The 15890-nt window shown below is 42.8% G+C and overlaps 1 protein-coding gene across 3 annotated transcripts in view; it reads right to left on the bottom strand.

Moving 5' to 3' along the window:
• The window catches only part of LOC134096105 (golgin subfamily B member 1-like), a 33915-nt gene extending 19286 nt beyond the window's left edge, over positions 1 to 14629 (bottom strand). For 2 of the 3 annotated variants that reach the window (XM_062549856.1, XM_062549858.1), the window contains exons 1-16: positions 14484 to 14629; positions 13083 to 13148; positions 12263 to 12418; positions 11213 to 11359; positions 10708 to 10836; positions 8743 to 8910; positions 8121 to 8306; positions 7600 to 7722; positions 7341 to 7454; positions 5155 to 5446; positions 4678 to 4793; positions 4432 to 4549; positions 4171 to 4262; positions 3799 to 3958; positions 605 to 711; positions 317 to 407 (exon numbers count right to left, since the gene is read on the bottom strand). In XM_062549856.1, coding sequence (XP_062405840.1) covers positions 317 to 407; positions 605 to 711; positions 3799 to 3958; positions 4171 to 4262; positions 4432 to 4549; positions 4678 to 4793; positions 5155 to 5446; positions 7341 to 7454; positions 7600 to 7722; positions 8121 to 8306; positions 8743 to 8910; positions 10708 to 10836; positions 11213 to 11359; positions 12263 to 12418; positions 13083 to 13127 — 2044 coding nt within the window. In that variant the 5' untranslated portion in view covers positions 13128 to 13148; positions 14484 to 14629. Of the gene's footprint in view, positions 1 to 316; positions 408 to 604; positions 712 to 3798; positions 3959 to 4170; positions 4263 to 4431; positions 4550 to 4677; positions 4794 to 5154; positions 5447 to 7340; positions 7455 to 7599; positions 7723 to 8120; positions 8307 to 8742; positions 8911 to 10707; positions 10837 to 11212; positions 11360 to 12262; positions 12419 to 13082; positions 13149 to 13823; positions 13841 to 14483 lie in introns of those variants that run through there. The other variant, XM_062549857.1, reaches the window with a different exon arrangement.
• Positions 14630 to 15890: the final 1261 nt, after the last annotated feature.

Raw genomic sequence — 15890 nt, 5'->3', positions numbered from 1 at the left:
ACTAGGCAGTTCAATCAGCACGCACATGCTCCAAATAAATATTCACTGTCAGAGAAATGCAAACTAAAAATATGGGTCAACCAAAGCTATGAGCGCAGTAGGTTGATTTGTTAGACACACACAAATCCATGTTTCAGGTGAAACACTGTGAGGTGGTTAAGTCAACATAATACCAAACATGAAAAGAATCCAAACTATGGTGCTATGGAAATACACAAATGCTTGGTGGCACAAACAATATGCAATGTGCATGCTAATATGAACTGTCTAGCGGGCCTCACACCTGTATTAGGGGCAGAGTACTCTGGCCACCAACCTCCCATGTTCTCTCCCTCCATAGGAGTAGTGCTGCCCGACGGACTGGTGGGATCAGGGAACGACTGCTGACCGTCAAACTCCAGGTCGTCCTGCAACGATTGCAGCAACAACGCATTTCGCAACTATTCATGACTCTGTTCTCAGAACAAATATTACATTGTTTTATAGATTTGTAAAGGTAAAATGTGATTAGGGGGAAAAACAAGCTAGTGAGTTACATCCTTTCAACAAAAACGATGTATTCAGATAACAATATCCTGTAAAAGGGATCCCTGCACTTGCATACCTGTAAGCTGCGGGTGGCAGGGTCTCCCAGCTTCTTGACCCTCTGCTGACGGAGCCCTCGTGCCTGGGCCAGCTCCTCCTCCAACTCCTGCTGCCGATTGGCCAGCGCTGGATCGGAGCAGCCAGGAAAGAACCAGTCATCCTCAATCAGTTTTGTGCCACAGGAAGGGGTAGGAGTAAAACATATTTAACCAGGTGGCCGTGGAGGGGTTGGGTGGGACAGGGCAGGGTAGGGCAGAGAGTTGGAGAGGGAAAGGATGGAGGAGATGAGGGGACAGGTGCGGAGTCAGGGAGGAGGACAGAGGTTGAGACAACTACAGAAGACAACAGCGAGAGATAGCAAACGGCTTTCTCTCCTATGGTACCACAGTTCACAGGAAGACAACAAACAAACAATCACAGCACAGCTTACACACATCCATGCAGGTTTCAGTGAACAGTGGAGGGAAACAACAACAACAAAAAAAAACAAGTGCTCATGTATGCGTTTGTCCAAGAGAGTTGCCAGTGTGCATGTGTCTAAAAAAAGTGTGAGCACAGTAAAAGCTTTAGGGTGGAAGAAGCCATGCACAATTTGGCATCACAATTTGGCAAGTACAAGTTTATGGCTAGCACTGAGAGCATAACACATTAGGTAGAGGGGATGCGAGGACTGTTTCTAAGAAGAATTTATGACCTGGGCTGAAACAGGCTTCTAAATGGATTAATTCTTCCATGTTGAAGCAAGGAAGTCATTGAGACACAGCCCCAGCCAACTTGGTTGCTTTTGTACAGCAGTAATCATTTTTGTGTTGATGATTGAACTTCAGCAGGAGGTGCAATCACAACAAGGTCAAATCAAATCAGCGTTATTATAACAACACAATTAAGCAGCACAAAACACATTCCCATCTGTTTTGTGATAACAGGGAGAGGGTCTATCTGAATGCAGATGCAGGGAGAGGCTTAGCCAGGTCGGGAGTGAGGGAGGGAGTTAATGCAGAGGTGGGGTCAATGCAAGCAAGCCTTTGGTGCACTGACCAAAAGGACAAATGCTTTATAAGTGGCGTGGGGCTCAAATTGCTTGCATTGAGGGAGGTGAGGGGTGAAAGACATACTGGTATGTGTTAAAAATAAGGAATACTAAAGCAGCAATAATCAGAAATAGGAGGAATTATAAGCAGGATTACCAAGACACCAACAAATTAAGGAATTCAGCTACTCAATAATACAAAATAATAGGCATTGTTGGTTGTGTAACATGTTTGATCCAAATATCAGTTGAAGTTCTGTCACTTAGTCCCATGCAAAGCTTCTTCACTAATGGCCCACATTAATGGCACAATGAGGACCACATTTTGATTATTTAATGCCCCTACACTAATTATATAAAATCAGTACATTAAACATCTCATTAAATCATTTGATGACAGCGTTGGAAAGAAGATGACTTGGCAGCAAACTCCAATGGTCCTCTAAGAAGCTCTGCATAGGTGTGACATAGTTTAAGTGGTGTTAGTATACAGTACACAGACTAAAAGTAAAAGTATGTTTCATGAAAGAGAACGTATATGAATGAAGGACAGTATAAAGCCTCAGCCAAGACAAAGAAACAACAATCAGTGCTATAATGCTAAATTATTTATTAGCCTACTTTTATGGAATTACACAATTCAGATTTCAGATGATAAATGCTGAGTAATCAATAATATTAGAACATGTGTAATTTGAAAATGTAACCTGGGGTTACCTGCTGAGAAATTAATTCAGTGTTGCAAAATATTGCTTACAGTAAGTTGACAGCAAATGCTTGGATACAACATAAATGCTGAACAGAAACAGGACAAATACTTGAAATAGTAATTGTCTGAACTTCTGCTTGTCAGACTAGACATTCCAAAACTAAATTAAATTTCCCTGGTTCAACCGCACCATTTTCTTTTTAATAAATACAATTTTGATTGGAGTTTAATTTATCTACAGCTTGCCACCTAGTTATATCCTACCCATACACTGATGTTCAGGGGCTGCTGAGTGTTAATTATGCTACTTTATTTCCACCACCAGAGGAAAAACTACCCAGCTGCATGTTTAGAAATGAGGTTTTCAGGACAGGGCCCTTCAAAGAAGTAGCTAAGACCAGGGTATGAGGAACAAGGGAAGAAAAAAGGGAGGAGGAGGAAGGAACAAAGAACAGAAACACAAAACGAAGGGTAAACTGCCAGCCTCTACTGCACTGTTGTGTGTTTGCCCTCAGAGAGAAAAGCATTCTGGGAAACCCACAGCAGTACAGTAGGCGGGGCTAGCTGTTTGAGACAGGGGAGGGGTGGGGGGGGGGGGGGGGGACCTGCATGCACAAAACTGATGGGAAACTGTTCTCTGTGGCTGCGCCCATCACAAAGAGCAGGAGAAGAGGTGGAGTGGGGCTGGGGCTCGGAGCAAACGCTCACCGCGTGGATGGAGCAGGAGAAATAAAGACAAAAAATAAAAACACAACAGAAAGGCGTCATGCTTCAATGAACAGGCAATACAAAAAATACCCAGGGGAGAAAAACACTACATGAAACAACAAACTGTTTTGGTTGGCTTGGACTTATGTAGGTCAGGTAGGGGAGGTACGTTTTAATGAGCACAGAAGTGATACCATGTGCTTCACAAGGGCATTAACGGACAAAAAAACAAGCAAACAAACAAACACGATGTCCTCACAAACAATATCTAGGGATAACATTTAGTTAGTCAGTAGACAATTTGAAAGCTCCTCATCATAAACTCTTAAGAGTTGGTGATTAAGAATTGTCACTAGACTCTTAAGCCTTAATTACCAGATGACAGAGAGTGCGACTAAAATGATGATCAGGCCAGTTTTATTTTTGCTGACTACAACATTGACTAAAATCTCTTATGGAAAAACTGTTTTGATAAGCTTTTCAGCCAGCATGGGTGAAGCCTACAAGATTTCCTTTCCATAATTTTCAGGATCTTTGTGAAACGCAAGGGACCCTTTCAAACGCCATCAACAGCTGCAGCCGCGGGTCCATGAGTGAGTGCATTCTATTAAGTCAAGCATTCCATGAAGTTTCATTTTCATCTTGTTCAACTATAACCGTATCCGCCAGAGCCAAACACCACGCCACCACAGCGCTCTGGAATGTTACCGGCTTTCTTTCTCAGCCCCCGGGGTGGTGTAAGCTCATCCCCGCTGACGTTCCTTACCCTCTCTCTCCTCTTCGATGTGGCTCATCCGGAGAGCCATGGCGTTCTTCTCCTCGCGGGCCTGGTCCCGCACCGCCTCCGCCTCCGTCACCATGGACACCATCTCCTGCCACTCCAGGACGTGACTCTGCAGCTCGTCCACGCTGCCAGACTCGCTGGCCTGTAGGCGGCAAAGCAAAACAAACAAACAAACAAACAAAATCAGGGCACGTGCCAAACCAGATGTGGTATCTGTGGCATCTGTGGCCCTGACAATGACAGAGCCAGCTTTTGGGGCTCATTGCCCTGAGAATAAGAGGATGTGGAGAGGTTGAGACACAACAGCAGTTGATGCAGTGGCAGATGGGGGGGGGGGGGGGGGGAATCTCTGACCTGAGAGGCAGCCCTCTTGGTGACCTGCTCCAAGTCAGCCTGCATCTTCCTCTGCTGCTCCTCGTACACAACCAGCTTGGCCTCCAGCAGATCTGCACGCATCAGACGAATTAGGTTCACACAACATGAAGTCTCTCAGGCCACAACAAAAGGTCAAACATCAAGTTTGAACAAACAAAAAACTGTAAATAAAACGTAAACAAATGATACTGTGAGTGTGCACTGCAAAGTTATGACTGTAGCACTGTAATGACATTGTACCGTTTTTGGCTCTTAGGTCATCATACTGATCCAGTTTGCAAAGCATCTCCTCTCTCTCTTCTTCCAGTTCGGTTACACGGCTACGGAGGACTGAAATGTCTGGGGCTGAGCTTCCAGACTGAGGAAAGATAAAACAACAGCAAGGTCAAAAACATCTACACCAAGGGCAAAAAAAACAAAGCAAACAAACAAACAACAGGATAGGTTAATAGAATAGAATAACACATTTTCTGTGCCACTGCTTACGTGGGCCTTCTTCAGTTCATCTTCCAGTTGTCGGATGCGAGTCTTAGACCATGCTTTCATCTTCAAGAACTTTGCCTCTGACTTGCTGGCATCCTCTGCTTTAACTTTAACTTGGGCTACAAATCGAAAGGCGCAGCAAGAAAAGGACAGGCAGTGTTACATACACTAACATTACACCATGATAGAATGATGACAAAGCTGACAAAACCAACGACGCGAGACGCAACGCACAATGATCTCCTTATTTCACTTTCTTCATCGATTGCTTGAAAGACAAGTTAAAAAATCATATCGCTGACTGCACATACATAATCATTCCAAATCATCTGGATTATCTATAAACTAAAAAATGTATGATGCGATTGTCACAACATCAATAAATATTCAGACACATGCAACCAAAACAGATTATTTCAGTGACCCTGTGTGAGAGAGCCATACATATCCACGGCAATGACACTGAAGCGGTGAAAGTACCTTCCAGCTCTGAGAGTCTTTGTGCGGAGCCTGCGTTCACGTGAGCTTCAGGGGTCGTGACCCCCGGGGCAGGTGGAGCAGGGCTCCTCTGGAGGTCCTGGAGCTGCCCGCGGAGAGCCTGCTCCTTCTCGGACAACTCCTGCTCGTGCTTCTCGGTGACGCGCCGCAGCTCGAACTCGTGCTTCTGCATGAGGTCCCTCAGCTGGGCGCGCATCACGTGCTTCTCCGCCTCCAGCTTGGACTGCAGGTTCTCCCGCTCGCCCTGCAGACGCCGCATCCGCTCGGCCAGCTCCTGCACGGGCCCGACACGGAGACACAGAGACAAACAGACAGACACTAGGTCAGGCAAGTTATGCTACAATTAACTAGCCTGGATGCCAGACCGAAGTTTAGCCCCGCCTCCATTCTTTTTCTGCAGGGAACTTCGGTCTGGCACTGCTCCGTTCAGCTGCTACTATTCGAGATACAGAGCTGTTCGGACCAATCACATTGTCAGGGCGGGCTTTACGTGATGAGTGACAGATGAACAGCAGTCAGGTTCACGGCTGCATGCGTCCTCGTTCGACGAGTTGGGTGTGAGACCGTGTTGGCTTAGGTTGATTTTGATTGCAACAGAAACGCTATGGCTATGAATGCATAATTTGTTCATGCAGTTTGGCCTTTCGTTTATCTTAGCTATTGAAACGGAGGTTTTATCACGGATTCACACAACTATTTCTGAACACTTAGACCAACGTGGATATGTGGGAAAACTTCAGTTTCACTTTCACCAAGTTAAAACAGCATGTTTGGGTGATGTTGTTCCCATTTGTTTAAAAATGTCTGTTTGCTCGTTGGGTTAACGACACACTTCCCCAGCTGTTCATTGCATGCAGTTTGAAGGAATTATTTTTTCAAAACGAAGGAGGATGTTTTCCATGTAGCCTACCCTGCTACATATTTCTTTGTCTTAGATTTCGCAGATACTGACAGCCAATAACTTGTTCTGTTTGGTTTGGGCTATCCAATGAGTGCAGAGCTATCCCCCCCGCCCTGTATCAGTTGAATCACGCCCCATAATCGCAGCTGAATGGAGCAGATTCAGACTCATATTCTGACAAGAATTGAGTATGACATCGTCAGGCTAACAATTAACATCATGCTTTTTGAAACTCCAATTCTGTGGGTGGAGGAACTATGGCATCCACTTTGAGATAAAGTGGAATAGATCATTATGTCTGATACTTTAATACCTGGTTTAATGTTCTCCATTATGCCCAATATTCCAATATGTGGTTTAATGTTCTGCATTTCTCACTAGTAGGTCACTTTGACTCTAAACGTATGTGCTCCTGCATTGTGACCCTGTGTGATATCTGTACTGTTCCTAAACATGGAAGGTGCCAGGGTTGATATCACTTATTGTTGTCTGTTTCGCATCAACAGCCATTGATTAGGGTAGACTGGATGTCTCCTGACACTGGCACTTACTGTAGGATTATCTATCCTTTGCTGTTGAGTACTTAAACTCTAACTATTTCCTTGATTAGTTAGAGCAGCTGATGGATCTTTAGGGTGAAGTCATGCTGGCTCTCCCTTGATGCACATCATTGTAAATAAAACTCTGCTCCTGATTTTTCCTACCGTTGGTCTGCCTAGGTCTTCAAGTTGATGGTCATTTTGATACCACAGATGAATGAACACAATAGGCTTGCCAAATTATAGGCGCTAAACATTGGTTTACCAAGAAGAACACTGGTGATTTGTCACTGCTGAATTTCAGTTAGTTCATAAAATGCAACTTTATGGACTACAACCGTGCAAAAAAAACATCTTGTTTCTCCAACTTACTAACAACTAAGAGTAAATTCCTTCTGGTGATGATTTTAAAGAGTTAATCCATTCTAATAGAGGATAGAATGTTTCTAGTACCAGAAGCCACATATAGATTCTTGGAAGTCCAACATTCATTTCAGATATCAGATGTGATTTGAGTTGGGTATTAGAAGTTGCAAATGTCAATTGAAAAGGTTTTCTAATCAGCATTAATCTAAAACTTCATGACTAAAGGGGGGGATTACTAATCTTAATCTCAGTTATGCAAGACAATCTTGGAATAGATGCACAAAAGAACATGTCAGACAGCTCTGAGGACACTAGGGAAACTGCAAAAGAAAGGCTAAAAGCATTAAGGCAAACACACACACCTTAATCTGCTGGTCTCTGCCATCCACCTCGCCCTGGAGGACCTCAATCACCTGAGCCTTCCCCAGCAACACCTCCTCCTTTTCATGCAGTTTCTGCTTCAAGGCCTTCAGAAGCTGCAATAGCAACAATATTTGATTAGTAATTCCACAACAACAACATCACATACTGAAACTTGGACCAAATATCAAGGCTCGAAGTCTACATTATAAAAGGCTGATAAGTGATGACCTCTGACAACATTGATACACATCTGCTTACCTGTTCAAGATCTGCACTGGCATCTGATTTTGCTGCCAGTTTGAAGAGTTCCTGCTCGTGCTGCTGGTTCACTTCTGCCAGCTTATTGTCCTTCTGCATGATAATGTCCTTGAAGGTTTGGATCTGAGATGACAAACGCACGCACGTGTTCAGATAAACTCAGCCAAGTGATTATGAGTCCTTGATCATAAAGGCCCGTTCACACCAAGAACGATAACGATAACTGTAAACAAATATCGCTCGTTAATATGAATGACAACGTTCACACATAAACTACAACGATAACGACATGAAGAACGATATCGTTGTTGATCACTTTCAGAGCGATTTTGAGAACGATAAAAAGCTAACAGCCAATCAGAACCCATAATATTCTAGCCATCACATTCATTAACATGAGGAGAGACTTTTCTTATCGTTGGCCAGTGTGGACGCTTTTATCGTTATGGTTATAGTTATCGTTATCGTTCTTGGTGTGAACGGCCCTTAAGAGTCATAGAACGACACACATGGTGACTTACATTCTGCTTGTACATGTTCTCCTTCTCTTCGTACTGAACTTTCTCAGTCTCCACCAGGGCCTTAAGGCTATCGGCCTGCTCCTGGAGGAGGCTGTATCTTTCCTCTCCATCCCCCACTTTCTTAGTAAGACTCTGGACCAGCAGCTGGAGCTCCTGAGCAGAGCCAAGGTCTTCTGATGACTGAACCTACAGGATTAGATTTAATATTTCACAATTACACATCTACAGTAATTTCCCACATATAAGCCACATTGTGTATAAGCCACAGGACAGTGTTTTATGCAAGTTAAAAGAAACAAAACACCATATTAACTGCCCCCCTGTAATAATAATAACCTCATAGCTGAAGAAATTTTGCAAAATCAATGTATAAGCCGTGGCTAATAGTCGGGAAATTACGCTATATATCCCTGCATCGCAGCACAGCACTGATGCATCAACAACACACCATAGGGAAACACATCTGACCAAAAAAAAAAAAACATAATATGCTGTCTTATAATTCATATTGCATATAAATCATGCATTCATATATTTATTTGCCCTCAATGTGATAAACTACACACAGATGCATTAGCAAAACACGAGAGTCACTAATTTGAGGGATTTAAGAGTCTCTTGCCTTGCTGTCCTGAGTGACTGGGGCTGTGGCAGTCTGAGGGTGCTCCCCAGACACTGCCACCTGCAGGTGGACTATGTAGGCCTCTTTCTCAGCCAATCGCCGGTCTTTCTCCACCAGCATCGCATCCATTTCAGAGCCACGTTCACGCTGGGCCTCCAGCTCTCGAGTCTGACACGACACACAAACAATTCCATAACAATGTAGATTTAGATAGATAGATAGACGCTTTAATCATTTCCAAGGGGAAATACAAACTTCCAGTCACTCAGCACTACAATGGTACAAATAACAGTAGGAAAACACATCAAAAGAAAAAATGTGTTAAAGAAATATATGAAGAGTTCAGATGCAAAAGCCTCTAAACACCACCTCTGTCAAAAAATAGATAAAAATGGTGAGTGAATGCTCTCCACGCATAGTATATGTTAATCAAATAATTTCACTTCAAAATCTGCTAAATACCACTCTCTTCTTGGTCTGAAATATCACATTGTAGGCAATAAAAAAGATAGGAGCCCGACAGAAAATGATAATTTAAAAGAAATGTGGTCAAACGGATTTAGAGATTCCGCCACTGCCATCAGAGAGTCAAGTTCAATGCCGACCACAGATCCAGCACGCCTAATTAGCTTGTCTAACCTAGAAGTGTCCCTTTTAGTTCTGCACACAGCAGCGTTAGGGTGCCCAGATTTCTCTAGCCTAAAACCAGGACACTTTATGCGTGACCACATTTAACGTGAACATGCGGCAGGTCAGATATTTTATTGCACTTAAGGTCAAAAGTTAGAGGGGGTTGGGGGGCGTTTCCCCTGGAAAAATTTAATAAATATTGTTCTGTAACAAGTTCTGTGTACTTTCAGTCAGAGATTAAGGCCTACACTATGCCTAAAACACACATGCATGTCTGTCTTCTAAACATTCCTCAACCATTATCTAGACATGCATGAAAACATTTGAAAACAAAACACACAGCCATAAGTTATTTAGTGTAAACTGGGACCTGTTAGCGTCCCGACAGGCTTTTTGGAGTGTCGGAGTGTAAACCAGGACATCTGGTCGCCCAATACAGCGTAGAATAACACACTGGCGACCTGACCGGTAGAACATCAACAGGAGTTTTCTGCATACACTGAATGATCGGCGCCTCCTCAGGATGTACAGCCTGCTTTGACCTTTTCTGTAGAAAAGCTTGGTGTTTCCTGTCCAGTCTAGCTGGTCATCCAACAGCAGGCCTGGGTACTTGTAGGTAACCACTACCTCTATTTCACCCCCATCAATCTGAACAGGACTTGAGTGTGGCCTAGTCCTTCTAAAGTCTATTTATACACACATTCACATTTATGTGATTATCATACAAGATTATCTTGCATTTTAAAGGGAAAATAATCACACACATGCTACTGTGACAGAAACAAGGTGATATACTAACAACAAAATCAAAGAACATGGATATGGATGCATTTCTCAAGTCACGGAAAAGGCGGGCATCACATCGAGCTCCTGAGCTCAGGGGCAAAGCTTGAATGCACACCTGGTCCTGGAGAGTAACAGCCTCAGGGTATAAGTTAAAGAGCTATCCTTCACTCTGGCTCATTCCAAACATTTTTGTGGAGAAAACAACTGATTCTTATATTCATATCAGGGAAGCCATGGAAACCTAAGCAGTCAAAACTTGACCAAGCATGTCCAGTCCAGCAGTAACACAAATGGGAGTGAACACAATACAATAGATGGTACAGAATAGGATAAGTATAATGTTGTAGAACTCAAATTAGCCTATATTCTCACTTAACCATAAAATGATTAATCTCAACATCCCTTCTTATAACATTCAAATAGACTAGCCTATGTGTTTATGGACCAAAAATATGCAGACCCAGAAATGTCTGAAAATGACACTGAATAGACCATTTGAGAACACCATGAAGAGAGGAGGTGACCAATTAATTTGTGAACTTGTTGTACCTTAACTCCCAGCTCCTCATTTCTCTTAGACAGCTGCTGCTCCAGCTCCTCCACTTTCTTCTTCAGCAGAAGGATCTTTCCTCGACTCGCCCCCGATGACTCAGCCTCTCCGCTCTCCCCACTGCCACTCTGCGGGAGCAGACACAAGGCTTCCTGTGACCGTGAGCAAACCTGGCCAATCTGAGCTAATATGAGTCAGCAGCTATCATATGCCTGTGACTTGACTTGACAACCAGACACACACAGACACACATAGCACTTGTAATAATAGCAATTGTACAATATACTTCATGGGTCACTTTAGCTCCATACGTTCATAATTCCATGGATTAAGTCAAGTCCAAGGCTGAAAGAGAACGTCACTTTACATTCTCCAGTGTAAGAACGTTTAATCTGGGGCTATTCTTAATCCATGTACAGGAATCCGACCCATGAGTTTTATTTATGCCTTGGAGGGTAATGTTTGTGCTTTAGCACTAAGAGTGCAGGGGTGTGGGATGCCTACCCGTTTCATCTGTGGTGGGGCGGCCTTGCCAGGGGTGTCGCCTCGCTGCTTCTTGAGCTCCTCCAGCTGGGAGTTGAGGGAAGTGACCTTCGCCTTGTGCTGCAGCCTCATCTTAGACAGCTTGGCCTCACCGGACTCTTTCTCTGCCTGAGAGGATTAACATGACTTTCAGTGTGTGCTCTGTGCTGCATGGGAACCGCCAAAGAATTACAGCTTTCAGACTTGCTGGCCAGCAGCACAACGTCTGGGCACACACAACAGCACAACTTCAACAATTATCAGAGCCAGTTCACAAAAAGGCATCTTCACATTAACTACACAGCCCAACAGACTGCCCTCTACTTACAATGGGCTCAAATCACAGTGCTGTGTGTTTGTACTATGATCTGGTCCTGGTTAATATTTAACAGGTAGAATATTAACACACAGTGGGGCTGTGCAGTGTCTAAGTGCACAGACAGAACACCATTGTTCCAGATGGAGGGAGCCTCTCTGTTTGTTTAACACGTTGGCCTGACTTAATCCACTCAGGTCACTTCACACTGAGTTGTTATTGAGGGAGTTTTAACTGAGATGTTAATATTACCACTACCATTATTAATAACCACTATCATTATTTTCCTTAAATCACAGGATGACTATTGTTTTTAAAACAGAAGATATGCCTTAGCAAGAAATATATTAGTTATTTGCTAGCCAGTTCAATTGTTATTTATCCATTATATGACTTCAGATTATTTCAAGATTAACAGTGTATCACTCATAGCCATTTATTATTAGGCCATTATTAATTACCATTATTATCATTTCAATGACACTTGTCAAATCACAGACATTTGTTTAGACTCTCCAAACCTACAAAAGCAACCAATCGACCTAACTACTTAATTCATGCACTGAACAATAAAATACCAAAATGTAACATAATTATCAATGATCATTATCATAATCGCTATCTTCAAGGTCCAAAAACTGAAACAACTGGACACATCATGTTACAACTTCAAACCCTGATTTCACTATCTGTGTTTATGTACAAGAGCACACTACCTTGAGCTGCTCGTCTTTGGTGGCCAGCACTGCATCCTTCTCCCGGATGAGCTCCTTGAGCTGGGCAACCAGCTGCTGGGTCTGGGCCAGCTGCTCCGTCACCTCTGACAGCGCTGGACTTCCTCCACCAGCACTGCCCTGAGGAGAGCCTGGGGCCTGTGACACACACACACACACACACAGTGAGCTACAGGGCATATGATAATGGCAAAGAAGACGGTGCAAGTGCTGCTCTGGTTTGCCTCTCTGCACAGCAGTCAAAATATGGGGCAGAGTAAATACCTAGAGGCTCCTACTGACAGCATGGCTGGTACACTTGCTGCAGTGAGTTAATGTAGGCCTAGTTGAAGAACAACACTGCAGAGTACATATGTCCGACAAGAGATAACGCAAATCAAAAACAAGGCATTTGTGTGGCAACACAGTCAAGGTGAGAAAAGAAACGAGTGAGTCAGAGGAAGCAGTGGCCGAGGGTGAGTATAGAGCCAGGATGCCCCGGCGAAAGCTGTGAGTTCAGCACTTTCCCTAAAACCCTCTTAATCTGTTCCCTCCCCTGTTCTCCATGCAGCCTTAGGCCTCATTGACTGGGGATCAGACCTCACTGAACAACTGATCACAACAGGATGAACTAGGAGCTGTACTAAGAAGGCCTAGCTATGCATTATAAACATAACACCACAGCATGAGGTAACATGCACAACAAAACTCACGGTAACAGCTGAATTGACAGCAAATAATCTAAACAGCCTATAATGAACGTTGGTTTGATATCACAGGTTGAAGATACAGTAAACAGTAATGATAACTTTTTGATACTTACACCCTGGGCACCTCCACCCTCCTCTCCAGAAAACCACTTCAGCATGGTTTAACCTCAGATGCAGGACTAAGATGACAGAAGAAAAAACACCTTGGCATTATTCATTCAGCTCAAGCACACTCAGATGACAACAGCATTTATATGGCATTATCTATTCCAACAGTTGGAGTGGGAGCATTTATCACATCACATGTCTGCTGAGGTTAGTTTATAGGTGAATTGGCCATTCAGAATCAACAATTCTCATCCTCAAGTCAACTAACGGGCTTCAATAAACAAACATAAAATGTAACATGGAAATGAATTGTTTCAGGCAACATAATGTCACATTGCGATGCACTTGGTTGGAAGAGGGGAATCAGGCTAAACTTGTTTATCTTGCTCAAATACACATACCATAACTTCTGGTCAATCTCAACCTAAAACTGATTAAGCATGACACACAAACAACACTGTTTCACTGCCTTAACAGGGGGATCCTTGTGATGCAAGGTTGTCTTCCAAGCCTAAGTAATTCAATTAAAATAGGGGGACTGCCAAGTGCCTTCCAGTCTGAATCGTCACGACATTTTCATAGATGCATCCATGTAGGCTACCATAAATCTTGCACTGCTAATCGAGGACAAGGAGGACCAATAGCATCGACACCATTCCAAATTATAACTAATACATAACCATGAACTAATACATAACCATGTATAAGTCCATAATGATACTGTATATATGACCAAAGATACTAACATTTGACCATTCTCAACACCATTTCCTAGGAGCCATCTAAAGCTAAACGACAGAACGGTCGGTCGGACGTGTGACGAAACATTCAAATAAGTCTGGATAAGAGGCTAATGTTTGTTTGTCAAGTTAGCAGTGCTAACGAAGTTGTAAGGGAGTGACCACGCAAAGGAATTTACTTCGCTGAAAATGAGTAAATGCGCATATAGTCGCTGGTATCTATTTCTGTTAAATGTCATGCAAGAACAGTAGCATAGACAGCTGACTAGTTGGAAAGGTACTGTAGCTTGCTATCTGCTAACCGGAATGCTCTAGATAGCGAGTCAACTACTTTTTGTGGACAGCAGACAGCTAGGCGTCCCGGATAAAGTTATAACGTTTGTATACCATCGAATAAAGCCATTTTGCATTTATTGCCATACTATAGCGACAGAAAGGACCTTGTAATCTACACAAATATTCGTAAGGTTACACATAACTAAGCGATTAAGTCAACGATAGCCTCCCGACACATAGTTAGCTTAGCTTCCTAGCAGCAGTGCCTTTGATTGCGTACTAGCTGACACTAGATATGTTGTTAGCTCGCTAACGTGAGTTAGCAAACCTTTTGCTATGATTGTGCAGCAGATCAACATGGCATTCGCCATACCGTAACCTTACATTTACCTTATTCAATGACGCATGGAGATGTATCACCGTTGTTTCATCTTAATGGTGGACTAAAAGAGGAAATTAAGTCTGCGTTACATGTTTATATCAGGCTTAAAGGGCAGCGGTATCACTTCGCTCGAGCGACCACTAACCATCTTCGTCAGGTGAGAACAGCTTTTTTCACGCATGCGCATAGTCAGAAGAATGAGCAAGTGGCTTGTCAGGACAAGTAGCATTATTTTAATCAAGTAGCCTGCCACACAAAAAATAAAGATTTCGAATAATATTTAATATTTCAAGAGCTCAGACATAATGACGTTCACGACTATGAAGACCAAGGGCTGCACCCCGCATAATATCATCCCCAGTGTAAAGTGGGGTGACCCTTCAAGTTGCTGGCTGGCCAAACTCTGCCAAAATCAGCCACGGCTGATGAGCCGTTCGGACCTTTTGATGAAAATGAACACTCGCCTCAGGTAAAGCCCCATTTTATAAATACATTACAGTCTATGGGTAAAGCCCCATTTTATAAATACATTATTCTCCCAAGTGAAGGACGATATTAGTACGAGGGTATGGTACAACCAGGCTAGGCTGCCACAGAACCTTTAACTACATTACCAGCCATAACTGACCATAATGCCATATTTCTCTGCTGCTTCACATGACGGACATTAGCCCTCCATATTGTAGCCTACTTGTGAACAAAACTGAAAAATAATCAATTTGGATGATATTTTAGCTCCCCATTACAGGGGTATGACAAGCGCCTCAATGAATTGAACACATCTCCAGAAAGAGTATATGGGCTTTCAGACTGTGACATTTCAAGATGGTATTATGGCTATGGTTATTGAAATGTTATTTTTGAAATATTGGTTGGTAATGGGGAGATAAAATATCATCCAAATTGATTATTTTTCAGTTTTGTGTTACAATATTTCAAACAAAAATGCAATATAGACACCTCTTAATTACTTTTTCAAAGACAGCTTAAACACATTAAATTGTGTAATGGGGCACCCAATGTGGGGGTTTGAAAATTTTTCTTCTGATTTCACAAGATTGAAACACAGTCCGTATCAACACATAGGCCTACAGCTTACAAATATGTAGCTATCATTATTACAACTTATCTAGTCATTATTGTCTAAAGGGAAGGGGAGAAATGGACTTTTCAGCATGAGCCTATCTCTGTCCTTACCATCACAACACTTTGTTTGCTGTCCAGCTGACTGCTTTTTTTCTATTCTATTCTATTCTATTCTATTCTTTTTTACAGACTATATTAGCCCAAATCTGGACTGTACATGAACTTATTCCCTGTTTTATATTGATTTTAAAATAGAATATACCCTATATTGTCAAAAGTATTGGGTCACCTACCTTGACCCCCATATGAACTTCAGTCACATCTTATTC

This window comes from Sardina pilchardus, chromosome 11 (assembly GCF_963854185.1).
Source record: "Sardina pilchardus chromosome 11, fSarPil1.1, whole genome shotgun sequence".
In the NCBI taxonomy this organism is placed as follows: domain Eukaryota; kingdom Metazoa; phylum Chordata; class Actinopteri; order Clupeiformes; family Clupeidae; genus Sardina; species Sardina pilchardus.
This window is presented reverse-complemented; position numbering and strand designations above follow the sequence as displayed.